General features: G+C 56.4%; 2 protein-coding genes across 6 annotated transcripts; one reads left to right on the top strand and one right to left on the bottom strand.

The window, feature by feature from the left end:
• The first annotated feature begins 4,058 nt into the window (after positions 1 to 4,058).
• PGAM2 (phosphoglycerate mutase 2) lies at positions 4,059 to 6,592 on the top strand. The gene is made up of 3 exons (XM_007073489.2): positions 4,059 to 4,579; positions 4,692 to 4,872; positions 6,389 to 6,592. The coding sequence occupies exons 1-3, from the start codon at positions 4,166 to 4,168 to the stop codon at positions 6,553 to 6,555; spliced, it is 762 nt and encodes a 253-aa protein (XP_007073551.1). The 5' UTR covers positions 4,059 to 4,165; the 3' UTR covers positions 6,556 to 6,592.
• Positions 6,593 to 7,362: 770 nt separating this feature from the next.
• DBNL (drebrin like) lies at positions 7,363 to 19,479 on the bottom strand. Of its 5 annotated transcripts, none has more exons than XM_042962704.1 (14): positions 19,313 to 19,390; positions 18,748 to 18,897; positions 14,769 to 14,824; positions 13,411 to 13,523; positions 12,787 to 12,861; positions 11,661 to 11,807; positions 10,842 to 10,919; positions 10,395 to 10,549; positions 10,268 to 10,316; positions 9,948 to 10,041; positions 9,317 to 9,412; positions 9,094 to 9,209; positions 8,702 to 8,798; positions 7,363 to 8,350 (listed from the first exon to the last, which is right to left on the bottom strand). In XM_042962704.1, the coding sequence occupies exons 2-14, from the start codon at positions 18,864 to 18,866 to the stop codon at positions 8,211 to 8,213; spliced, it is 1,335 nt and encodes a 444-aa protein (XP_042818638.1). In that variant the 5' UTR covers positions 18,867 to 18,897; positions 19,313 to 19,390; the 3' UTR covers positions 7,363 to 8,210. The 5 variants fall into 5 exon arrangements, with proteins under 5 accessions (XP_042818638.1, XP_042818644.1, XP_042818649.1 ...); XM_042962710.1 differs by having other exon boundaries at positions 10,268 to 10,313; XM_042962715.1 differs by lacking the exon at positions 18,748 to 18,897 and having other exon boundaries at positions 19,313 to 19,479.
• Between the last annotated feature and the right edge of the window lie 7,475 nt (positions 19,480 to 26,954).

The raw sequence follows: 26,954 nt of genomic DNA, 5'->3' as shown, positions 1-26,954 counted from the left end.
AGAAATTAACAATCCCATGTGTAATTGCATCAAAAAATAATAAACGACCTAGGAGTAAATCTAACCGAGGAAGTGAGAGATCTGTACACTAAAAGATACTGATGAAAGAAATTGAAGACACACAAATGGAAGGATATTCCATGCTCATGGGCTGGAAGAATTAATATTGTTAAAATATCCACATCATCTAAAGCAATCTACAGGAGCTCCTGGGTGGTTCAGTTGGTTAAGCATCTGACTCTTGATAACATGTCATGAGATCAAGCCCTGTGTTGAGCCTGCTTGGGATTCTCTCTCCCTGCCTCTCCCCCATTTGCTCGAGGGTGCTCTTATTTTTGAGACACACACAGAGAGAGAGAGAGAGAGAGAGAGAGAGAGAGAGACAGAGACAGAGACAGAGACAGCATAAGCAGAGGAGGGGCAGAGAGAGAGGGAGACACAGAATCTGGAGGAGGCTCCAGGCTCTGAGCTGTCAGCACAGAATCCAACACAGGGCTCAAACCCATAAACTGCGAGTTCATGACCTGAGCCAAAGCTGGATGCTTAACTAACTGAGCCACCCAAGGTGCCCCAATAAACATTTTTTAAAAAGGCAACCTACAGATTCAATGAAGCCCCTATCAAAGTTCCAAAGGCATTTTTCTCAAAATAGAAAAAATAGTTCTAAAATTTATATAGAATCACAAAAGACCATGGATAGCAAAGCAATCCTGAGAAAAAAGAACAAAGCTGGAGGCATCATGCTCCCTGATTTCAAACTATACTACAGAGCCATAAGTAATCAAAAACACTATTATTGGCATAAAAACAGACACATAGACCAATGGAACAGAATAGAGAACCCAGAGATAAACCCACACATCATGGCCAACTCGTTTATGATGAAGGACCAAGAATATACCATGCGGGCAGTATTTTCTCTGCAATAAATGGTGTTGGGAAAACTGGACAACCATGTGCAAAGGTGTCCTAGATATTTTGAACAGTACCACGAGAGTCTGGGTCTTATTTAAATCACAGGGAGAACGCTGAGTGTATTGCTCTGGCAGGTGTTAGACTACCTGCCTTCTGCCCCTGTCTTCTTGCATCCATTGGCTGTGTGCAGTGTTACTAGTCGGGTCGGAGCTGCGTCTGTGCAGACAGTGGTTGGCGTAGGACCTGTGGTGGTGCGTGTCTGCAGTCAGACCCCACAGGTGCACTCATCAGACAGCCGGGAACTACACTGGACCACTCACCTGATCTCCTTCCTCTGCAAGCCTGCCCTGCCACTTCACAGCTCCCTGGGGCCTCAGTTTCCCCACCCTGCTGCACAGGGCCGAGTAGCTGCGCACACGCCTCTGGTTGGAGGGCAGCCTGCCTGGAGGGGCGCTGCCATAAATATACCACCTGCACATTATTACTCAGGAGCTGGGGTGGGGAGGAAGGGGACAAGGGAGGGATCGCCCCACCCCTGACCCTCAGGGGCTTCATTTCAGCTACTCAGACCAGAGGGATTCTCCGGAGCGCTTTCCTTGCATACTGGGGCGCACTGCCAGCTGGGCAATCCTGGAAATGAAACTGGTGAAGTCACTGCTGTTTCGTGGAACTTCCCATCCCAACTCCTTGCATCACCTGCCTGCTCCTTCTACCCCCGGCCCGCCCCCAAGTTTGCTCTCTGCGTCTGTCTGCCGAGGACTCACAGCTGTGCTCAGGATGCTCCCTCCACCTCCCCAGGGCCACCCTGTGGAGACAGCAGCCGCCTCGCTCCCTTGTCTGAGGCCTCGTCACCACCCAACCGCCAGGCCAGACGTGATGCCTCCAGTGTCCGCTCACTGAGCTGCAGGCCCCTCGGGCCGTGCCTCGCTTGCCCCCTGCAGCACCCCCAGCGCTTGAGCCGCCCGGGCACCGCAGACGGATGGACTTGTGCTTGTGGAGTGGGTCCGAATCGGGCCGGCACCGGCGCACAGAGGCCTGGACCCTCTGGTCCGAGCTCATCAGGGCACAAGCCCCGCCCCTCTCTGTGCTCCTCCCTCGGGGGGGGCCAGGCGGGGGTGGGGGGTGGGGGGGGGGAGGGGCAGCGAGACCCAGCGCCTGCCCAGTCCCACAGCCTCTCAGCGCCCATCTGCGCCCAGGTCAGGCCGGCTCCTCTACCAGGGCCCCCGCTGGGCTGTCTCTAAACAGCTTCTTCTTACCGCTGCAGTGACGTTAAAATACGACCATGCTTCAAACTCTCCAGTGGCCCGTGTCAGGACGCAGGACCCAACCCCTCATACCCCCCTGTCACACACCTGTGTGCTCTCTGGTGGGGACCGGTTCCTTGCTGGCCCCTCTGCCTGGAACACTGTCCCCCAGAACTGGGTCATGGCTGAGCCCTTTGCCTCCTGCTGCACCTGCAAGGGGCTGTCTCTACCCCTCCTCTATCCCCTCCCTCCCCTGGCCCCCCCATCTCTCCCTATGCCCTTTTTACTCATTCCTAGACTAGGACAAACTAGAACAGCTGCTTGCACCGTTCTGCCTGGGCCCTGCTGGGGCATCCCAGGGCCTGGTCAGTGGTCAAGGGGACAAAGAGTAGACCATGCATAGGAGAGGTGGCTTTAAGGGGGGTAGAGCTGGAGTGGCAGAGCCTGTGTGTGGCACCGTCAGGAGGGGGAGGTCATCGGTGGGGTGGGTGTGCGGCCTCCATGTTAGGAACCCAGAGCTGGGAGGCTCTCCCTTGAGTGGACAGCAGGGCTGGAGGGAAGCATGTCAGGGCCAAGTCTCAGTGTAGTAGCTGACCCTCTGCTGGCCTCCCGCTCACCCTTTTCCATTTTCAGAAGCATGATAGGGTGAGGGTGTGGTCACTGCAGCAGTTGGGGGGAGGAAGGGGACCCTGGACAGCCTCCCTCATGACGGTGCAGCCCCCGCCCCAGTGGCCTTCGTCTCCCGAAATCAGAATGCAGAAGTCTCGGGCAGACCCCCCAGCACCAACCTCAGCCCATTTCTGGGCGCTCTTGCTTAGCTGGGCGTGAACCCGGCAACCAGTGTCTCTGGTTCTGGGATCCCTGGGGAGCATGACTCTTGGATTTCTTTCTCCTTAAAGGTGGTTTCAGTGGGGAGGGGTAAGCCTGGCTTTGGTGATGGCAGCGGGTAGGAGGGGTGGCAGGTGTGCACCAGAGCTTGACAGAGGGGCCCAAGAGGAAACAAAGGCACCCTCTTCTTCCTTCTGGCCTCCCCTCCCCTGGGGTTGTCTTGGAAACAGCTCTGCCTGCTTGGCCTCAGCCTGTTGCCCACACTGCTCCCTGCTGCTCTCCCTGCAGGGCCAGACCTCTCTCCCCAGGGCTTCGGTCCCCACCGGTTCCCTGGCTCTGCCCACAGCGACCTGACCTTTCACTACCTCTCCCCCCTCCCTTGAGGGGACTTGTGGAGATTATGTCACAGCCCCTCCCAGTCCAGCCATCAGCCACAGGCTCCTGCAGGCCTTCCTCTGAGGGCAGGGCCTGTCAGAGCAGCAGGACCTGAGGAGGGGGTCCAGCACCCCTAAGGAAAGACTGTATGTGGCCCCCACTTCCGGGTGAGCAGAGTTGAGCCACTAGGGGAAGGGATTTCTGGCACTTTACACGCACATACACGTACACGCAACAAGCACCAGATACGAGCACATGTGTGTACATGCAACGCACAGCAGGCATGCACATGTGCCCACACACGTGTGTACACACTCAGGCGCATGTGTGCACACAGCTCCTGGCTCCCCTTTACATGGGTTTCTCACTGAGATGCAGGCATGTCCCCACTTGTGTTAACAAGGAACAGGAGAAAGCAGGTGGGGATTCACTGTGCCTCGGCCTGAGTGTCGGCCCCATTGGGACAGAGAAGTCTTGCTCTGGGGACCCCCTCTACTCCTGCCAGCCCTCTTCCCCCTCCTCAGGCTTGTCAAGGGCCCTGACTTGTGCCCTGCATGCTGGGTCCTGCTCAACAGCCCCACCCAGCCCAGGGGCCAGGGTTGGTAGGGCTATTTTAAGTCCGGCTCTGTGCCTGCCCTCCCCCCAGGCTTTGCTACTGGCCACCTGCCGCTGCCCGTCAGGCCTGGAATGCTGACTGGCAGTTGGCCAGGGTGGGGGCTGGGGACAGACTGTTATAAAACTGGGTGCACCTGGGAGGCGGCTGTCCCTGTCCGGAGCCTGCCACGCTCCCCAACACCACCGCCATGTCCACCCACCGCCTCGTGATGGTTCGGCACGGTGAGAGCACCTGGAACCAGGAGAACCGCTTCTGTGGCTGGTTCGATGCAGAGCTGAGTGAGAAGGGGGCCCAGGAGGCCAAGAAGGGTGCCGAGGCCATCAGGGACGCCAAGATGGAGTTTGACATCTGCTACACGTCGGTGCTGAAGCGAGCCATCCGCACCCTCTGGACCATCCTGGACGGCACAGACCAGATGTGGCTGCCCGTGGTGCGCACCTGGCGCCTCAACGAGAGGCACTACGGGGGCCTCACGGGCCTCAACAAGGCAGAGACAGCCGCCAAGCACGGCGAGGAGCAGGTGAAGATCTGGAGGCGCTCCTTCGACATCCCGCCGCCCCCCATGGACGAGAAGCACCCCTACTACAGCTCCATCAGCAAGGTGGGCTGCTTGCAGCACCAGGGGCAGGTCTAGGGCAGGGGCCCCCGGGGATGGCAGCTGGGGTCTGGGGTCTGGCTTTCTGGGGACAAAACAGCAGTGTGGATGCCCCCAGGAGCGGCGGTATGCAGGCCTGAAGCCCGGGGAGCTGCCCACGTGTGAGAGCCTGAAGGACACCATCGCCCGGGCCCTCCCCTTCTGGAACGAGGAGATCGCCCCCCAGATCAAGGCTGGCAAGAGAGTGCTCATCGCCGCCCACGGGAACAGCCTGCGGGGCATCGTCAAACATCTGGAAGGTGAGGACTACCTTGTGGGATGTGCATGGAGGTGGGGTGGTTACGTACCTTTGAACCATTCGGGCCCCAACTTCTCACGTTAGCCAAGTACCCCCTGCATGATGGAGGCAGCTGTGCAGACAGGAGCCTGCAGGGTGGGGGTTTCAAACTGAGTTGAACTGAGGTTGAGAAACCACTTACAAAAAACCCACTTTGTAAAATGTTTCACTTGCTTGTGTACAGTGAGTTTCCTTCTGAAGACTGTGGGTGAAAACATCTGCCACCACTGACCCAGGCCCAAGCCCTGCACAGGGGTCACAGGCCTGGGGCGGGGCTGGCTTCCTAGCTAGACACAAGCCTGGGCTAGAGACAAGGCCATGCCCAAGGACACCCAGCTGGGCAAAGGCAGGGCCGTCTGGCTGCACATTTATTGTGACCCTGGTCAAGTCACTTCACTTGTTGGGTCTCAACCACCCTCTCTGGGGTTTGGCGGGGGGCTCTTGGGGCTCCTCCCAGTACTGCCTGCAGTTGGACATGAAGCCCAGGGCAGAGCCCCAGCTCACACCCATGCCAGGCAAAGGTAAAACCAGTCAAAAGAAGGGTGCAGGGTGTGCAGCAGTCCTAGCCGCCTGGCACATAGCTGGGTTCCCCCACCCCTGCACGCATGTGTCTCCACCGAGCCCCCCTGATACTACCTTAGACAGTTGCACAGATCCTCAGGAGAGTTTAAATTAGCATTCAAATGGACTTCACGCTCGTGGGGATTGTGGAAAGGGGAAGAAGGCAGGCAGGGTGTGGGGTTCCAAACCTCCTGCTTTGGGGGTCAGGTGGGCAGCTGGCCAGAGCAGAGAGAGGCCCCTGAGGCCTGGCCAGCCCCAGCCCCCCCTCCCCAGGATGCTGAGTCCTCACGTGGTGGGAAGACCCTCCTGTCCCCTCCCTTTCAAGGGCCCCATCTGGGAGGGCAGGATGGAGGCCTCAGCTTCCCATTGCCTGGAGAACATTTTCTTCAGTCACACTGAGGGGGCGGGGTGTCAGGAATCGCAAAGGTCGAGCTGCTATTCCAGGCCAGGGGCTGTGGAGGCAGGCAGGGTCAGGTTTCCTTGGGAACCCTTGCCCTTTCCACCCAGCAGGGCCTTCCTCCACCTTGGCCATGGGAGGCCCTTCTCACTGTCTCTCCAAGCACATGTGTCAGGAGCACCCCTGCTCCTGACATGTAGAATTTAGAATGTCCTAGAAGCCAAACATCCATCGATCTGGCTGGAGGAGCCCAATGGCACTGTCCCAGGTCAACAGCAACTCCAGGCTGGGGGTGCAAGGTCCCGGCTCACCACAGCTACTCTGTAGGGCACTCCGTCCCTGCCTTCTGGCTTGACCTTCCCCAAGCCCTTTTCTGTGGCTTACTGTGGGGGCATGAGGGTTGACGCCTGGCTGACCCAGCTCTGTGGCCCATAAAGGTCATGGGGCCAGCTGAATGTGAGAGCAGGCAGCTGCCTGGCACAGGCCAGCAGGGAATAAGGACCCTGTTCCCCCGGTCCAGGGATGTCAGACCAGGCCATCATGGAGCTGAACCTGCCCACGGGGATCCCCATCGTGTACGAGCTGGACCAGGCACTGAAGCCCACCAAGCCCATGCGGTTCCTGGGTGATGAGGAAACTGTGCGGAAAGCCATGGAGGCTGTGGCTGCCCAGGGCAAGGCCAAGTGAGGGGTGGGCTTTTGGCAATAAAGGCACCTCCTCCCACCACCTGAGTCCAGTGTGGCTCCGGACGCCTGGCTCCTAAGGCCTTCAGCTGGGGGTTCCACAAGCCCTGCCCCAGGGCACTTGGCCTCGGCCAGGCCCCTGCCACCTGCCCTGCCCACCCCCGTTTAGGTGCAAGGGCCCCAGGAGCCAGGGGCAGGAGTCTGCTCCCCAATCTGGGCTATCAGGTAACTTCTAACAAGCCCCCTATGGTGACCCTAAAAAGCAAAACAGCCACTTGGTGACTTTGCTTTAGGATCTGGGTGCCTGGGGTGAACAAGCTGTGCCCAGGATGAGCAGGGACTGCAGCCAGGACAGCATCACTTCATAGCCACCTTCCTGCAGACGGGGTGTCCTCTGCTGTCCCTGCAGCCCCAGGGACCAAGCCCCACCTCCAAGGCATCCCAGTGTCTTAGGACAAGCCCACAGCTGGCCTCAGAGCCGTGTGACCCTGACTCATGGAGCCTCCGAAGCTGGTTGGGCCCTGCTGGCTTCATGGTGGAGAAATTGGGATGTGGTAAGGCCTGCCTGAAGCTCAGCCTGAGACAGACGAGATGGGACAGCGATCCCCTTAGTTTGGCCTGTGCCCCAAGCTGCTTCCACCCAGCACCTGCCAGAGCATGAGGAACTGTAATCTGTGACATTCGGGGGGTGCCAGGCACCTCATTCCGTGCACACGTGCACACAGGCTTGGCCCTGCATGGGCAGAGGGTCCCCAGGGTAGGGAGGGAGGCCCTCAGCCCCTCCCAGAGAACTGAAATCCAAGAGGCTGACTGTGGTCACAGCTTCATGTTTATGCCTCTCCCAGGTGGCTGTCTGGCCTGAGGTCTGAGGGTGCACGTGCACACACACACACCTGCACACGCGTCCCACAGACACCCAGGAAGGGGTCTGTTTCCACACGGGGGCATTCAGGCCACAGCAGGGCGGGTCACAACTGGGGCCTGCATGGGGCAATTCTCTGAAAGCAGACAGGCCTGGGGCACCTGGGGCGGGACAGCAGGCACAGGCTGGGGCCATTGTGGGGGGTGTGGTACACAGAAGGACGCTCCCATCCCTTCCTTCATACACTCGGGGGCGGGGGGGGGGGGGGTGTGCTCAGCCCCGGCAGAGGGACAGAACTGGGGACACAGGGCAGGGTCCGGAAGGGTGATCTGACGCTGCCCAAACTGTCACGACCCGAGACTTTGGTCATAAACTCTTAAGTTCACTGTTCCCGAGGGTCACTAACAGCTGTAACCACCACTCTTCAGAGCCAAGAGGAAGAGGAGATAAGGAAATGCCCCTGCTCAGACCCCCCGGCTCAGCAGTGCCACTCTCCTCAGGCAGAGGTCACTGAGGGGCTGGCCATGGGCAGGGCTTGGCTCAGTGTCCTCCGTGGGGGTCAAAGGCAAGGCTGGTGGGGCGGGGGCGGGCCAGGAGCTGCCAGAAGCAGGTGTTGGGAATCAGCTGCATTGAGGTGTCTGCAGGAGCCTGAGGGCTCATCTTCTCTGGGGGTCCCATTCTTGGAGGACTGCTGAGCGGCTCTCGAGCCACACACGCCACGTCCCCCGGTAAGAAGGAAAGCACGCGTGGGTGGGGAAGGGAAGGACAGCCTCGGAGCGGCCAGCGGTGGGGGGTCCTCACTCAATGAGCTCCACGTAGTTGGCGGGAAACATGCCAAAGTGGCCATCAGGCCCGTAGCCGCGCCACCAGCCCTCGTCAATCACCTCGATGCCCGTGATGAGATTTTCGGGGTCGAAGGAGATCTCTGTGTCGTCGGCTGTGGGAAGGTGAGCCAGAGGGTGAGCCGGAGGCCGCACTGGAGCTGGGGGCCTGGCAGCCAGGCCCTCACCTGTCCCGACACCACACGGCAGCACGCCTCCCAAGGCCTCCACCCAGACTCGCCAGGGGCCCAGCATCCAGGGTGTACCCAGCCCTCTGGTCACACCTTCAGGCTCAGCGCGGCGCTGGCAGCAAGGATTCACACCAACAGACGTTGGGCAGCTGCCCAGAGGGCACGTGAAGGCCCGGGCTGTGTGGGGCATCCACCCCATCCTCACCCTTCTGGCCCCCCAAGGGAGTCCCCAAAGCCTGTCTCCTGACGTGGGGCCCTGTGGTCTGAGCACATTACCTGCCTGGTAGTCGTACAGGGCCCGGGCACAGAGCCCCTTCCCACTCAGCCCTGGGTAGTGGTCCACGTGCTCAGAGCCGGCATCTTGCTGCTGCACCTGCCCGCGGATGGAGAGAAGAGGAACCTGGGGTCCTAGTTACCGGCTCGCACACAGAGGACGGGGGCTGCCGCCGCCCCACCACCCCACCACCCCAACGATGCTCCCCAACGCAGGGCCTCCCACACGGCAAAGTGTGCCAGACAATTCCTCACACAGGGCTGCTCCGAGACGAAACAAGATAATCCGCACGTAGTGAACCATCACAAAGTTAGGCATCCCACGAGTGGTATGGCTGAGGAGGGTGTTTCTAGGCCCTCTCACAGCCACGCCCCGCCCCACTCAAGGGACCCACCATCGGGGGCTCCTCATAGAGGGTCTCCTGCTCTGGGGGCTCCTCGTACACAGCTTCCTCCTCTTCTACCTGCACCGGGCACGGCGGCGTGCTGGGCGCCGGCTCCTCACAGAGACCTGCACAGGAGGGCGCAGCCCGCTCTGAGCCCAGGGAGCGGAGGACACCTCCTTGTCCCTACCGTGCCCACATGCCCAGCCTCCCACGGGGTGGCTAAGCGCCTTGCCTGGCCTGGGCCCTGAGGTGGCCTGGGCGGGCTCTCTGCTGAGGTGGGTCTCTGGCTGGGTAAGCTGCTTCTGCAGGAAGGGGCTCCGCAGTTTGCCTGCAGACCAAAGGCACACGCATGAGAGCTGACAAATGGGAAGAACAGGCAGTCTCCACCGTTTCTGGGCCCTGTGCTGGTGGACCTGTCCTGGAACAGTGGCTGTCACACAGAGTGAATGGGGACATAGAGCAGCTACAGAAACACCACGGTGCGCACACACACATGCACACGCACAGAGCAGTCCTGTTTCCCTGGGGGCCAGAGAGCAGGTGACAGAGGCTCCTGGGGCCAGCTCTGAGCCAATGTGCGAGCTGCACTACAAGTTTACAGGGCCAGGCTGGAGGGTCTCCCCTCTGAAGCCACACGTGGCCCTGCCCTTCCAGGTCTCTGCGGGACGAGGCTGAGGGCAGGGAAGGGACCCCTGAGGCCCAGGCTCCCCTCTCAGAAGCCACTCTCATGAGCACGGGCTCTCCCTGCTCATGTGTGTCTGTCATACTTTGACACATCTGTCACCTCAGGGAACCCTGTACTGGGACCCCAGGACCCCTCGGCCGGCCTCTACCTCAGGGCTAGGCCCAGAGGGTAGGCTTACCTGGCTGGGGGCTGGAGATGGATGTGGTAGACAGGGCCCTCTCCTTCTGTCTGAAAATGTCCCGTGGATGTGCTGGCTGTGGACTGCCAGGGTCCTGGGGGGTGGGGGGAGGGGGGAAGGGTGCGAGCACCTGGCAGTGAGCGTGGGCCCAGGTGCTTTGGGAGGGGCTCCCAGGCCTCGTCTTGGACAACAACTTCTGCCTTTTGAGCTCATTTCCACCACCACCGAGACACACCCACACGCGCTCCAGGCTCCACTCTGCCCAGCCGGCCACGGGACCCTCCCGGAGACCCCCGCATCACTGGACAGACAAGTCTCACCTGCTCCTGTCTGCTCCCCAAAACCACTTCTGGCTGCTCACATGTCCTGCTGGGAGGGGCACAGGGAGGAGCTGCAGCCCGGCTGCCTGCTTAGGACCCTCCCTCTGCCCGCCCTCTGGGCCCTCACCTCTGGGGCGCAGCCTCGCTGCCCTGCTCCTCCCGATAGCGCTGTTCCCTGCGGGCGGCCTCACGCAGCTCCCGTTCCCGGCGCTCCTGCTCCAGCTGCTGCCGCTCCTCCTCTGCCCGCCGCTTCTCCTCTCGCTTGCGGTTCTCCTCCTCCTTCTGCGGGGAGAACAGTGCCCGTGGCCCACTCAGCCCCCGTGCCGCAGGGGGACCTGCCCCCTATCCGAGTCCACCCTGGCGTTCTTGCGAGTGCCGCCTGGGGCGTCGGGGGCCTGTGGCCTGCGTGCAGGGGTGCAGGTGAGTGCCCTCGGGCCCTGTCACTTAACTCCCTCAGCCCAGTCTGACAGCCTATGAACGGGCGCGAACAGGAACATGTGTCCCAGGGGTTCACTGTGAGAAAAACCAAGGGACAGAGAGGAAGGCACACTTAATCTCTGCGAAGGGCACTCACCTCTGCTTTGGCCCAGAAGCTGTCTTTGCCAACCTTTTTGATCTCAGACATGGCATTGGTCTTCTGGTACACGGAGCCCTGCAGAGGACAGAGGGTTCCCCACTGGACCTCCCACAGAACATGAGCAACAACCTTCAGGATGGTGCCTGGCAGGGCAGGGGCGGCGGCCCTGGCCCTCTCAAGGAGACCAGAACCAAGACAGCCCAATGGCCCTAGGAAACCACCAGGCAAGGAAGCTCTCAACTCCAGGCAACACTGAGGAGGTCTCTGGCTGCACCAGACCCCTGTGGATGGAGGCCAAGGAGGTTCTGAGACCGGCCTCTGGCCATTTCTAGGAGGCTGGTCCACCAGACACAGATAGCTGACTGCACTGGGTGGTGCCCGAGAATCTCCACAGACTCCGGCTGTGCATCAGGGGACTGGATCCCCCCCACCTGGCATTAGGACTACAGGCCAGCAGGTGTCTGCCCATCCACTGCCTTACATTCCTCCACAGTGCCCCCCACCCAGGGCTGTGCAGGACACACCGGTGCTGTGGCCTCGAGGGTGTCCCTGCAGAGAGGCTCCAAACAGCTGGTGGGATCAGACAGGGTGGAGGGCTGCTCCTCATGCCCACTAGCACCTGCCCCACCAGGGGGGGCAGCTCCCACTTCTGTCGGCCATCTGCACCTTCATCTGGCTCCGGGGCTGGAAGCCAGGTAGCCAGGAGCCCAGCCCTGTGAGGGATAAACCACCCAGGGCGGGTGCAGCCAGGTGGGACAGGGTAACTGCACACTCCTGACCTGCCCCTGCCCTGCTGCCCGCCCAGGCAGCACTCACCACGGGGGCCTGGGGGCCCGTGTCCTGGAAACGGCCGCTCTCCCTGTGGAAGGCATAGTTGGCACCGGAGGCTCTGGCCACCTTCTGCATGATGCACTCAGGCTCCACGTCCTCCTCGGCCCTAGCATTGATGGTCACATGGGCCCCCTGCAGCAGGAGAGCAGTCAGGAGGTGCAGCTCCAGGAGAGGACAGGACGCACACCGCAGTCTGCACAGCTCAGACAACTGCCACCCAGGCTCAAGGACAGGGGACCCTGCTGGGCACCTAGGCACACTCTGCTCATGTCCCACAAACCACCTTGAGGCAAACTTGTACTTGTCCAGTGCGGGCACGAGGTCTTTGCCCTCTGCGGCACTGCCTACGGCTTGTTATGTGTGCGGCATGCTCTCTGCTGCAGGCCCAGGTGTTAAAGAGCTCCTTTCTCATGAGCAAAAACAAACTTTAAAAAGAATCTGGAAACTCATTTTCTACAAAAAGCAAGCCACCGACTTCTTGAGAAGTCAGATCCATGACCTCACTCACTGTTAGTAAACACCTAATAAGCTTGGGATCCTCTCTTTCTTTCAGCTCCTAGAAAAGAAAGCGAGGCATATCTGGAGAAGCACTGGCAGAACCAGAAATCAAAGTCCTGAGTCTCTTTGCCGGTAACCAAGAAATGCAAAAAGTTACCTGACAAGCAAACAACAAATGCTTCTGGCACTGAAGGAGGTTCCGCTTCAAGGATGGACATAAATACGTGCGGGGACAGGCTGGAGAGGAGCCATCAAAGGGAATGTGCGTGCTGAGGCGGTTGGGCATACACAACTGTTCTCCTCCAGATCCTGACCACACTGACAAACTAGGGGAACCCAAGGCCCTGCCCTGCCCCAGGACCAGCTCCAGCCTGTTCCTCCTGAGCTCAGAAAGGACAGTCATTCACCCTTCCTCCCCACTAAAGCCAGGCAGTGTGGCCTCCCACACACCTGCTGAGCAAGAGCACGGCAGCCTCGGGTCACACCCTCAAGTCCAGACAGAGTACTGGGGCGTGGGACACACTTCCAGCTCTGGCTGCAACTCCTGCTCATGCACACCCAGGAGCCTGGGGGCCTGGCAAACTCTGTGAGGCCCTCAGGGAGCAGCCCTCACCTTCAGAAAGCTGGCCATAGTGCTGACGTGGTTGGCGCATGCTCCCTTCCGTACGTCGTTCACACCCTCGCCTGTCTGCAACACAACACACCCAGCATGACTCACCAATCCCTCCCTGAGGGCTCAGCAGCATCCCTGTGTGTCCCAGCAAAGACAGAGCTGGGACCCTAAAGCAGAGGATAAGGCAAGGCCCATACCTCCAAATCAAGGAGGTTCTTGTGGCAGGATGACCACCAGCTTCCATGGGCAGGGGGTTGGCTCAGAATTTTCTAGTCCCACCCACCAGTCCTGTGTTCTCAGAGCCTTCTCCAGGCCCCCTGCTCCCTCAGGATGACTACTCTGAAGGGGACACAGGCAAGGGGGTCCTGCTATTGTTTGTACTCCATTTTGTAGGAATAATCCTGGGCTTGGGGGGGAGGCACTGGGAATTCTACGCTAGCCAGGCCCCCATTATCCTTTGGGCCACAATGACTTAATCTACTAGTGTGTTCCTTCACCACCTCCAAGCTGCCCTGAAGTCAAATCCTTCTCTGCTCCAATCATGAATAGCAGAGGAGGAGAAGGAAAGGGAGTTCTTCCGGGTCGCACCTGGATGAGAACCGAAAGCCCGCCAGTTCCACATACCCAGTTGATGAGGACAAATTTGGGCAGGCCGGAGTTGGGGTCTTTCACCCTGCAGAAGCCGTACATCACCTTCCCGCTGTTGAGTTCCTCCACCATCTCCTCCAGGCCTCCCTCTGCAGCAGGTCACAGGGAAGTGAGGGGCCCCACACCTGCTGCCCGCCCTGGCACACTGTCCGCCAGGAGACCAAACCCAAAATGGCTCTAAACCAGGGGTTCTCAGTGTCGCCTACATCAGAATTGGATTCCTGTGCCTGTCCTCACTGAGCTAACTCACAGGAGCTGGGTGGGACCCAGGATCTGCATTTGTGACAAGGACCCCAGGTGATTTTTTTTTTTTTTTTTTTTTTTTTTAAAGATTTATTTTTGAGAGAGAGAGTGGAAGTAGGGAAGCAGCTTAGAGGGGGACAGAAGATCCCGGGCAGGCTCTGCGCCGACAGTGGCGAGCTCATGCAGGGCTTAAACCCACGAGCTGTGAGATCATGACCTGAGCTGAAGTTGGACACTCAACCAACTGAGCCACCCAGGTGCCCCGAGAACCCCAGGTGAGTTTTAACATACGCCAGTCTAAAAACCATTCCTATAAAACCCATGGGTAATTCTGTAAGTAAAATCGTCATTTTTGTTACAAACTGGGCATCAGGCTTCCAAATGGAGGGTCTCTGCAACAATTTTACTGTTGCCTGGACCTACTGAGGGCCCTGGAATAGGCCTGCTGGGAGTCACCTGCCCTACCCATGAGTCTGCTCAGACCCCCAGGCCACCAAGAGGGTCCCAAGCAGGTGGGAACGTCCTGCAGTCACGCTCAGGCTCAGTTCTTAGATCCTCCAAGTGAAGGTAAGGGGATGGGTGATGAGGGCACAGGAGTGAGCCATCCTCAGCCATTCTCCTGACACTGAGGCTGTGGTCCTTATCAGCTAGTGAGGAGCTGGGTCGGGTACTTTAGCTATAGGGCCACAGAGACCTGGGACAGCCCTGAGCCCCTACTTGGAGTGCGCACAGCAGAGCCCTGTGAGTACCAGTGGGGGCGGTGGTAGGAAATGCAGGCTACTGAACCCTGCACTTCTCCACCACCTGAGGCATCACAGTGCGCGTGACAGCATGGCCAGCAGCGGTCCTTCTAAAGGTCAGGGAGCAGCCCTCACAAGGGAGGGGCTTTCTAGAACAGGTCACCAGAAGCACTTGTATGGCAAGTGGAGAATGCACTGGTGAACATTTGCTGAGTAACAAAGCTGTGTCCAGCTCCCCAACGGTGATGCTACTGTGGTGTGGGCTGGGGACCCTGATGGCTACCACTCTCTCCCCTCCTCCCACCCTCCTCCCCCACCAGCCTCCTCGCCCCCTCACTTGGTTATACTCACCTCCAGTGCCAGCCACACGGATGTCATTGCTGTTACCCTCATAGGTAAAGAGAGCCCTGAAACAAAACACAGGTGAGCTCTGTAGCCAGTGCGCTGGGTGCCATCTGCCCTTGCCACACCCACCAGAGCTCAGCATGATGGTAACACAGGCCCCAGGCTGGCCCAGAGCCATGGCCTTCTTAGTTCTCACCCACAGGGACTTATCCTGAGAGACAAACTTATGAAGGGGAGCCTATGTCTACTGTGAGGGAAACTAAGCTGTAAAGTTTGTTTGTCTGACTTGATTTTAAGGAAGCTCTATGCCCAATGTGGGACTTGAACTCATGACCCAGAGATCAAGAGTCACACACTCTACCGACTAAGCCAGCCAAGCGTCCCTATGCTGGAAAATTTGTTTGACTTTTTAAAAATTTTTATTTATTTTGAGATTGAGAGAGATGTGGGGTGGAGGGGCAGAGAGAGAGGAAGAGAGAGAATCCCAACCAGGCTCTGCACTGTCAGCACAGGGCTGGACGTGGTGCTCAAACCCATGAACCGTGAAATCATGACCTGAGCTGAAACCAAGAGTCGGATGTTTAACTGACTGAGCCACCTAGGCACCGTCTGATTAGATTTTAAGGAAGCTCTATGCCCAATGTGGGGGTGGAATTCACAACCCAGAGATCAAGAGTTTTACACTCTGCCAACTAAGCCATTGGAGATGCCCCTAAACTGGAAAGTTTTATGGCAACTGTCCACACATTCATGTGTGAAATACTCACTTGTCTATCAGGTTTGTGAATTTGAGAAGATAAAAGATACCTGCATATTCCTTAACCCAAAGCCCCCCAAGGAGAAGCACATGAGGCATTTCGGAATGCCGCCCAACACCTTGTGCTTATCTGCTCCGCCTTCTGAAAGCCTGGAGTTTCTGGAGCAGATCTCTCTGGGCTTTGGACTCTTCTGGAAAACCCAGAAACCACATGGGCCATGACTCACCATGAAGTCAAGCAAATTCTTTTTTCGGAGGAGCCTTAACTCTCCACAGGTGACCATAGACCACACCTATCTTTTTCTGTAAGACTAATTATTCACAAGAACTGTGGGAAAAATTTGTTTTTATAAACGAGCCCCAGAGGCGTTGAGAAAATATAGCAGATTTTATTATATGTGGGGCATAAAAAGTCCCATGACCAGAACAAAGGTTACCCAAGGAGAACGTTCTGGAACAGGTGGCTTCTCCACAGTCCGCACGGAGCTCAATCATCAACACCAACTCTGCAGGAGCTCAGCTCCAGGTTGGTGGAACCTGGGGTAGGAATGCTGACCCAGCAGACAGCAAGTCAGAGGCAAAATCTGGTCTTGTGCACTATCTCCCCCGCTCTGAGCACAGCTCTGCTGTGGCTGGCCAGACAGGGACTTTGGGGTAAAGAGTCCACAAGGAAGCAAATCAGCCTCCACTCAGCTTCCCCAAGGCCTTGCTAAGGCACCAGGCAGAGCTGCCCAGCCTGAGGAAGTCAGAAGAAAGAAACCCAGACCCAGAAGGTCTGGCTGGCGTGGGGGACACCCCTCCTAGGAGAGAGACACTAAATGGAACACACAGACAAATGGAAAGGATGTGGGAGGAGGGGGACATCCAGATTCTGGTGACCGGAGTCCTGGCCAGCCCTCTTCCTGGAAGAAGCTTGGATGTTTGAAGCCACCAAGCCCTGACTGCAAAAGACAGGGACACCGGACACACTGCGGGGAGCAGAGACTTCTGCTCAGTGCAGCTCTCCCAAGAAGTGACCCAGCAGCTAGTAAGAGCCAAGCTCCATGCCTGCTGCCTGCCCTCCAACTTGACCCCCCCTATACCCTGGGCTCCAGCCCAAGCCACCTTCTTGAATGTTCCCATCAGAGGCTCATTCCCACATTCAACTGACTTCCATCCTTTTTTCAAATCACCACGGAAAAGCGGTATGCTGGTCTGTGCACAGCACAAGGACTGTGGTGTGCTGAGCACCTTGTAACTCAAACCATCCCTTCTGACACATGTACTGAGAACCTGCTGCTTGTGGTGATGGGCACAAAGCTTCGGATACATCCAAAGAGGCCCTTCCATGAGCATGGAAGTCACCTTCTAATGGGAGACAAGAAAGAAACACACTGTCAAGAATGTACTGTCAGGCAGTGATATGGGTACAAGAGGTCAACAAACATGACTCCATCTAGGAGAACAACCTGGGGAAGCAAGAAAAAGATCCAAGATTGGGAGCTGACATGCCTGCCCCCTACCCCACCCAGCTTCGGGTCCCAGCCCAATGCCACCCACTCTGCATGTGAAACCTTTCGTGACCTGCCTCTTCTTGCTGATACCCTCCATAGCACTCTGTGCCCTTCCCAGTCCAGTCTCACCCAAGCACTGAGCACACATGGTAGCCCTGCACCAGGGACAGACAGGCCCTATTCCTCCTGGTGAAGAGAAAGGTGACAAGAAAAACCATGTGTCTGGAGACAGTCACCCAAGAGACAGAAAATGTGAGTGCATCAGGGACTGGGGAGTTGAGGAAGGTCTCTCCATGCTGAGAAGTCTGGGGAGACCCCCAGGGATGATGAGGGTGGTAGAAAGGAGAAGCGGCAAGAGCAAGGGCTCTAAGGAGGAACCAGCTCACATGTTTGAGGAAGAGAAAGAAGACCAGAGCGGTGGCAAACAGGTGTGGCCCCAGTATGGTAAGGGGGAGGGGTGGCAGGAGGGCTCAGGAGCTAGCTGCACAGGGCCTGCTGGCCGAGGTAAGGGGTCTGGGCTTTATTTCACATGAAACAGGAAGCCGCTCAAGTTTATGCACAGAAGTAACACAATCTAGGTATTTTTTCAGCTGAGTGGGGTCTACCACATGTACCTGTTGAGATACTTAATGGCTGTGGCAGTGGGAGCAGAGGCTGGCTGGTCACATGGTGAGGGGAAAGAGGCTTAGCACCCTCCTCAGGGACAGAGAGGTGGGGAGGGGAAGTTTCAGAGCAGGGTGGTGGCAGACAGCTCTGAGAAGCCTAAGGAAAAGCTGGGAGCATAGGAGGCCTGAACTGCCAACTGGGCTGTGGGACATCATCCCCAAACCGGTGTAAACTGAGAATGAAGAGAGACCTGGAAGGAAGCCAGAGGGAGGCCCAGGAGTCCCTTAGGTAAGTCATCAAGGGCTATAGCACGTCCTTAAGAGCACACAAGATAGCAAGACCCTAGCTGAGCAGGACTGGAGAGGGGCAAAGATGGTTCCGGGGTCTAGAGTCAGGTGGCCTCATGTAGATGTCAAAGGGGACACTTGGCAATACTGTCAGCAGGGTCTGGAGTCACAGCAGAGGGCTAAGGGCTCTCTGGGAGTAGGAGAGAGGTGGGGTGGGGGCTGACATCTAGAAACTCTTAGGCTTAAAAAGAAGTACATGATTTGCGGGTGAACTTCCTAAGCATAATGAAGCCGCGAAGGCAGAGAAATCCCACGGTTAGCAGACACCCTTCCTCACTAATTAGATGTGCTGCAAACAGAGGAGCTGCTTGGCTCCCCTGCAAAAGTGTGCACGAGCCCCGGGCAGGGAGCCCACGTCAACTCTGCCCGAGAGCCTCTGCTGACCCAGGCAGCTTGTGTTCCCAAGCTCTCCCCGACAAGGCTGAGGGCTGGAGGAAAGATTAGAATGTTCCCCGTGCCACAACAGCCCACGGTAGGAAAGCGCTCTGTGTTGGGCACCAGGAAGAGCAGAGATGGGGAAGCAGCACCGGGGCGGCGCAGACAGACCAGCCTGTCGCTGCAGCCTGTCCCAGGGGGCCCTGCCCCCGCCAGGAGCAAAGGCTCCCCAAAGCCGGTCACCTTAGTTCATCACACTCAGCATATTTCCTTAGTACCGGAAGTGCTCAAAACTGGTCAGCGAAAACGGTTCAGGCAAAGGGGAAAGTGATGGGGAATGACCGCGCGGTACTCCCGGTCTGCCGCCCAAGGCTGCCCCAGAGCCCTCGGACAAAGGCTGCCGGTACCGTAAAACCCCAGCAACTGCATGAGGGGTACTGGACACTGACGGCCCACTGGAAGCTGTCACGAGGAGGTGGACGGATGAGGAGGGGTCTCCTTCCAGACTGGTGGCCGGCAGTTTCATTCGTGTCCGCGCGGCTCAAGCACGGGAAGGACTATTCTCGGAGAAAGGGAGGTTCTGAAATCCACACTCACAGAGCCCGGGGGACCCGAACGCCTGACCTCCTGGGATGGCTCCCATTCCCAGACGGGCTTCCGGCCGCCCAGGGCCTCGTCCCTGCAGTGAGAGCTGGGGAGACGCTCCCTCCGACGGCTGCGGAGATCCCCTTTGTGTGGGGACGGCCGTCCGCCGCAGCCCGGCGCCGAAGCCAACATGGAGGCCGGCGGAGGGGGGGAGCTGGGGCGGCGCGGGCCCCCCACGCACGGCGGGGCTGGCGGGACGGCGGGTGACGACGGTGCGGACGGCACCTCACAGGGAGCGGCGCAGGTGTGGCTGAACCGGGAGCCCCAGCGCACCCGTGGCCCCTGGCCTCCTGCCCCCCGCCCGGCCCGCTCCCTCCCGGCGCCCACCAGTCAGTCGGGGACTTCTCGGTGACCACCCGCACGTAGGCGTCTTGCAGCGCCGGCCCGTTCCGGCTCAGGTTCGCAGCCATGGCCGGCCCTTTCGGTCCCCGCGCCGCCGCCGCCGCCACCGCCGCCGCCGCCGCTTCCGGGCCCCGCCCACTCCGGCGGCCTGGAAGCGGCAGCGTCTTCGCGGCCGGAAGCCCCGCCCCCACCACAGGAAGCCCCGCCCCTAGGCCGGAAGCGGAAGCACTGCGGGCGGGGCCGACGGGAGAAGGTGTGGCTGGCAGAGAAGATAGAGGGCGTGTCCTTTGTGTGGCAGAGTGGCGGAGGAGCCCATGCCGGGCCCCCATAGCTGCGCTCACGGAGGACCGTGCATTTCTCTCCTCTCTTGTTGCAGTCAGTGCCCTGTTTTCAGAATCTTGGGCTCACCTTTCCCGTGGGCTCGGTCTGTGAATGGGTGAAGCGTGAACGCATCGATGCGTGCACGAGTAAACTCGAGGTGCTGCTGAGCCGCCTCCACCTCGCCTGCACTTTGTCCTCTTGTTGGTTAAGGACCGGGTACAGAGAGAACCCCGCTGGCCTCCCTGCACAGACGGGCCCCGGGGCCACCCCACGGCCCTGCGCAGGTGCATGGCAGCCTCTCAGGTTTCGGAGCAGCAGCACCACGCGTGTCCTGTGCGCTCGGGAAGCCCTTCCGCAGGGTCCTGAGCAGTATCCCAGCGCGCTCCTATTCCGCACCCATTCTGTGAAACGTCACCCAAGCCGGCCAGCGAAAGACTAAATAGCTTCGTGGCAGTTCGGGTCAGGACTTGCTGCCGAATCAGCTACTGAAATCTTAAGGTGTTGGGGTCTGATTGTGTAGATAAAGGCTCGTGAACTTTATTTGGACACAAACCTTGTTCATCGGTTATGTCCGCTTTTACTTCCGTACATTCTGTCATTGCTGCTTGCCTTACAGGCAGAAGTTCTGGCATCTCATGGGCAGAGAGGCAACCTCCCCCCCCCTCCCCCCCCCCCCCCCCCCCCAGTCTTTCCTGGGTCTTCTCTGATGCAAGGTGCAGCTTTCCCCATTTCTCCACTTTGACTTCACTGCTGTGTTTGCATCAGAAAACCGAGCTCTAGCAACGGGGAGGCCTCGGGGGTCTCCCAACTCTCTCAATTTCTAAGTCTTCTTTTCTTCAGTAACGTCTCCACTGCCCTTGTTTTTCCGTCACACCCCCTCAGGTGACTTTCTGCTCCATCCCAGGCTGTCGCCCTCCATGTTCAGGGAAGTTCAGCCCTCAGTCTGACTATCCTGCCTTCTTTCTTTTGGCCCCAATGCATCTTTTTTCTTCTTTCTCTGGGAATATTCTCTATTTAAACATGTCCTAGTTCCCAGTTTCTTCACTCACCTAGCTGGTAAGCCCCACATAGGGTCCTTGGACCCTTAAGAGGTCTGGGAGCACTTTTCAACATTTTGGTCAACTTGGAGAGAACCTACTAGCCTGAAAAGAGGCAGGTCTCTTTGTTCTGGAAGTAGATCCGCTCAGTGTGCTAACCAGGTGCATCTACACTGAACGGAAAAGCAGGAAGACATGGGCTCCACGAGAGAAGATTATTAAGGAGTGTTCCCTGGTGTGGAAAGTTGGGGGCACCAGGATTCTGTTTTTCTGCTCTAGGGTATGGGAGCCTATTTCCACTTGACAAGCCAGGAAAGGCCTGGATATGGGATGGGGAGCACAGCTGTGGCAAGTCTGGGAAGAAGTGCTCCAGGCAGAGGGAGCAAGATGTGTTGGAGCTGCGAGGCGGGATCCAGCCTAATGATGGGCTGAGGATGGAGCATGAGGGTGGAAACTGGGACCCGGAGGACCCTGTGGGTCAGGGAAGGGCTTGGCACTTTATTCTAGGTGTAATGGAATCCCTGGCAGGCTTTATGGAGAGCAGTGTGATCTTGTGTGATCGGGTGATTTTTTTTGAACAAAATTTTAATGTTTACTATTTATTTTGAGAGAGAGAGACAGCCCGACACGGGGCTCCATCTCACAAACCGTGAGGTCATGACCTGAGCTGAAACCAAGAGTCAGATACTTAACCGACTGAACCATCCAGGTGCCCCAGAAGGAGACATTTTTTAAAGAAATCAAGAAGCTGCTATTTGGTCTGATAGAGGATTTTTACAGATTCTCCATAGCTGTCTGGTTTTGTTAGTAATAAAATCTGTCAACAGGGAAAAACCAGAGTGGGGGCTGATGAGGCCAGCGGACTGGCCAGGGGGAACAGTAGGTATTTCCTCCTTCACCAGCAGCCAGCACACAGCTCTGGGCTGCTGTTGTGGGGAATGGCAGTCACATCCTCCATTTGTCAGAGGACCATCTAATCCAGGTCCAACACTCACCCAGCGCTGCTGGGGAGGAAGCAGGTGGCACAATGAGAAGGGCCAGTGGAAGAACAGAGGCACAGGATGGGGGTGGGTGGGTGAGAGTCCATGGTGACCTCCAGGCTCTTTCTCAGCACCACCTCCCACTGGGTACCCGCTACAGACCTCAAGCAGAGAGCTCTGCAGAGCAGTTCCCCAACTGCCTTTCTGGCCCTTAAAGACACTTGCTCTCTAATTGCAGAAATCTGCCCAACCCTGAGCACTTGAAGTGAGGTGGCGTGGCGTCCCACGCGTTGATGTAGTGCTCAGGGTCAGCGGCTAGGCCTGTTGGACATTTGTGTCCCAGCGTTTTAATCCCCTGTCAGAAAATCTGGACTTGTGCCATAGTCTTAGAACTGCTGGGTCTTCCTGGAGCTTGACAAAGGGCCAGGATCTCGGCACCACCCCCTAAACGCAGACGCTTCTGGCCAGAGTTAATAGACTTCCATTCGTGGTAGATTGGTTGCTTAAGATCATGCAGCTTCCTGATCTGTCTGGTCCACAGGGAAGAACAGCACATCCCCCCAAAGGTGGGTTTTTGGATCTGTTCCCCAGTTGCTGGCCTGGGACTCACCTTGGAAACATAGCATTTGGACAACAGTGCACCATGGTGAGTCTTAAAATAAGGTTTTGGCCTAAGAAGCCTGTTCTTGAGGCTGACTGGAGCCCTGGAAGGCATGATAAGCAGACAAGTTCCCCAGGGGGAGAGAGTCCAGGGGACGTGCCAGAGAGACTGTGGGCCCCTGTCCAAGCAGCCTGGCAGGTATAGAGCACAACTCAGGCTTGCAAAGGGTGAATGATAACTTACACTGTGGACCTGAGAGCGTTGCCTTCACTCTCTCTGCTCCATTTCTCCAGCAGAGAGAGCAGGCTCGGGAAACTGACTGGACTCAGAAAGGTCACCAGTTTCCTGGGTCTTAAGCTGTTGTGCTTGAACATGGCACCCGTGGTCTCAACACCAACCTGAACCTAGATTCTCCCTCTCTGAGCTTCTGATTGGTCTCTGAAATGTGAACTTACTGCGAGGTACAAGGTGGCCACTGTCTGAAGTGGCAGAGCCATGCTGAGAAGCTTCCCAGGAGGTATGGTGACAATGGCATTCTTCTCCTCTATTAAGATTTGTCATTTGGCTTAAGCAGAGAACAAAGGGATAACAAAGAGAAACATTTAAAAGACAATTCTCACCATGGTGAGGCAGGAAATAGGGCCATGGAATCCAAAAGGTAGCCTTGTGGTAACAGAGGGACCCCCCCCTGGGGACCCCCACAACGACTCCGACCAGGCTCCGACTGCTGCCTGCTTTGCTCAGGAAGTGGTGGTGTGGCTAAACTCAGTAATCTCACTGGAGTGCTTCAGCAGTGAAACTGTGCTATAACTTGGGAGCTGCTGGAGCAAAGTAGCCCCCTGTGGTCACCTTGATCTCCAGGTCCAAGGTCTGGAGGCTTCCTTCCCAACTCCGCGGGTCTGCAAAGCCCCGTTCTGGCCTTTGATCACAGAACTTGACTGCTTCTCTGCCCACCACCCTCTCTCGTGAGAGGCGAGGCCGAGGCTCCTGTGTGGCTCATGGTGATGAAAAGGCAGAAGGGGTGACAGCCTCACCCACGGTGCTCACCTCCTTCCAGTGCAGAGCGGAGAGCAGACCTGATGCAGAGGGGATGCTGCCACTTCTCAAACACTTGTGGCTGATACGAGTGAGGGGAACAGACCGCCTTGAGCAAAGACGGTCACACAGAGGAGGTGAGTGCTGGGCTGGGGGTTCCTGGCGGCTCCATATAACCGTCTGCCATGGGAGATGAAAATGCCACAGGCCTCCTCCCTCGCTCTCTCCTGTTCTACTGCGTGGGTGCATGGGGATGGGGGAGATGCACAGAGATCACTTGGGATGGTTCCAGGCTTTCTGGCACATGGACTCCAGGGCACAGCTTTGGAGCCCGGCCACTGGCGTGAGTCAGTGCCACCGTCGGCAGCCATGGAGCAGGCATGGCTGCCTCCTGGGGGTCAGGTAAATGTGGGCATTTGTCCTCATGACTGTAAGGAGATCTGGTGCCATGACACTAAGATTTGTAGTCAAAGGAGGCAATGAACAAAATAATTTTTGGTATGTCTAAAAATCTCATAGTAAGTGTTAAATAAATACACTTTATGTATTTATTTTTAAATGTTTATTTATTTACTTTTGAGAGAGAGAAAGAGAGAGAGAGAATCCCAAGCAGGCTCTGTGAACAACCTGAGTTGTACTGTGTGACGTCCCAGTAGTCACGGAAGGGTTCACTCTGCCCACCTACTGGCCTAGCAGCGCCAGACTTCACCGCTCTAGGGCCTTTTTGCCCTGCTCTGCTGAACACCACGCTCCATGCACCTCAGCTGCTCAGTCTCAGGAGCCCTGCTCAGTCGTAAGGAAAGGGAACTTGGAACATTCCAGTAACTTGTCCAAGGTTACAGAGAGTCCTAACCTAAGGGCAGGGCTCCTGCGTGCCACCTCTCTACCTCCCCTACTGCCCTCCCCACCACAAGGGTGTGGCACATCCTGGGGCTCTGGGGGTGACTAAGGACACGGGGGTCATTCTCAGGGTATGGTAAACCCAGGGTGCAGGGCTCATGCACGTACATGGCTGACATTCTTCCTGACCCGAATTCAGCCTGAAACAGCTCATCCTCAAAGACCCTCCTGATGCCACCTAACGTGTCTGAGCATGCTGAGCATTGTAGTGACCCCCCACCTCCCTAGCTATCCTGTACTTCTCCCAGTCCCCACCAAATATGGTTGGCCACGGTGAGATTATTTGCACCGTGGAAGCCAGCACGCATGACAACTTGGGGCCACGTCTCACACCAGAGGGCTGGTTTTCAAACACCCACCAGAATTCCACTGGCCAGTTGTAATAAGTAACGTGTCTAAACGGGGTACCTGTGCTCAGTAAGCAGAGTTGTCACGGCAGCAGTGAACGTGGGGAACTAAGGTCATGCAAGGGGACCCGTGGACACACTCAGAAGTGCAGTGTGGCCCCAGACACTTTTCACAGGGCAGTTTCTTTCCTGCTCACTTGTGCTCCCAGGGGCAGGTTGGCTCCTTGATGGAAGGTCTGTTAGGGCAAGTCCTGGGGAGACCATGAGAGCCGTGGGGGCAGGGAAAGCTGGCGGTCCCGGCTGTTTCCCCCTGACTCCAGGGGTTTCTGAACAGCATGGGCTGTTCCCTGTCCAGAGAATGCACCTCCCTCTTTGGCGTTGTGGAGAGTGGATACTAAGACTTAACCATTCCTGAAAGGCCAGGAGTGGTCTCCATTGATAGACTCCAACCAATACTGAGGAGTTTCGAATGCTAACTGACATTTCAAAGAACGGTGTGATTTGAAAGAAACTAGTCCCCATGTGTCGCATTTCTGTGCTTATCTAATGCGGTTGGAAGACCCAGGTCTGAGTCCCAGCTCTACCACTGGGAAGATCACTGTGACCTCCTTGGGCCTCGGTATAATTATCTGTTAAGTTGTAATTCTAACACTGGCTGGCCAAGTGGCCAGCACTTTCGGATGGTTATATGTTTTGTAGTGTGTATAGCATGCACAAGTGTCCCCAGCATGGAATCCGGGAAGACAGCGCGTACAGGACGCACTGTGAACAAAGGTGAGGAGTGTGTAGAAGGTATCTGGTACCAGAGGAAGAAACCGGTAGCACTGGTGGCCCCAGCGAGAAGCGGAAGGCTGGGGACAGGAGCAGATGTGAGGCTTTCTCTGCAGATCTTTTTGTACCTTTTGAGTTTTGAACCATGGGAACTTACTACTTATTCAATACATATGTAAATAAAACATTTGATTAATTGTAAAGGACTCCACAGGTTATGACTGTATAGTAATGATTGTTATACATAACAAAGATGATAAACATGAGTCCTGAAACCGGGAAAGGCTAAAAGCACAAGAGTATCACCCGGGAAAAATAGTCGGGCAAACATTTGGACGCACTCAATTCTTTTACTGTTTCATCGAACCCAAGATGCCATCCAATTAAGATAGAATTTTATTTTGTGTATAACTAAGAAAGAAGGCACATGGCAATTAAGATTGAGCGCTCTCTTTATACATGAGACATTTAATTTAATTTAATTTGGGGCGCCTGGGTGACTCCCTTAAGCGTCCGACTTCGGCTGAGGTCACAATCTCGCAGGTCATGAGTTGGAGCCCCACGTCGGACTCTGTGCTGACAGTTCACAACCTGGAGCCTACCTCAGATCCTGTTTCTCCCCCTCTCTCTGCCGCTCTCCCGCTCGTGCTGTCTCTCTCTCTCTCTCAAAAAATTTTATATATATATATATATATATATACACATATATATACATATATATGTACATATACATATGTATACATATGTATATGTACATATATATGTATATATATGTGTATATATATATATATATATATATATATATATATTTTTTAGGGTGAGCAGGGTAGGGGCAGAGGGAGAGAGAATCTTAGCAGGCTCCATACCCAGCATGGGGCTTGATCTCACCACCGTGAGATCATGACCTGAGCTGAAATCAACAGTTGGAAGCTTAACCAATTGAGCTACCTGGGCGCCCTACTTTTAATTTTATTTTAAAATTATTTTTTGAAAGAACAACTTTTAAGCTCTTGGGCATAGGTTGTTAATATTATTTTTAAGATCAAGTATCACTTTGCGTATGCAGAATAAGAAAAAAAAAAGGAACAAGAAGGGAAATAAATAAATCGGTTGTATCCATTGAGTCTAAAGCTCACCCTGGGTCATGGATGTTCTGTCAATCATCCTCTGTGCCTTCCAGGCAATGCCATGTGGAAATTTTTACAGAGTCCTTCATTATTCTTTCCCAAGTTTCCTTCCATGCCATCGAGACCCATTCTGCAAAGCCCTGTGATACACAACCTCTCTGTGCAAACCTCAGCAAACACAGAGGACCCAGCCTCCCTGACCTGAGGGTTGGTGATACCTTTCTTTCTGGGGCCTGTGGAGCATTTGGTTGGCGTAGAAACAGGTGATTGCAATCCTTCCTCCAACAACAAATATCTGTTCCACTAACACAAAATGTATTCCCTACTCGTCTGTTTCTGTGCCTATGTTTACAAAAGCTTTTCTTTCTAGTACTAAATCACAGTATCTTTTTGAAGACATTTTTAAAGCAATTAAACTCAATACACCAACCATGAATTTGCCTCAGTAGTCACTGCCATGACCAGCTCACGCATACAGATGGTGACAATTAAGTCACTACTGCTGCCT

This window comes from Panthera tigris, chromosome A2, assembly GCF_018350195.1.
Source record: "Panthera tigris isolate Pti1 chromosome A2, P.tigris_Pti1_mat1.1, whole genome shotgun sequence".
Lineage (NCBI taxonomy): Eukaryota > Metazoa > Chordata > Mammalia > Carnivora > Felidae > Panthera > Panthera tigris.
Note: the sequence above shows the minus strand (reverse complement) of the source record. Positions and strands in the feature narration are given on the sequence as shown.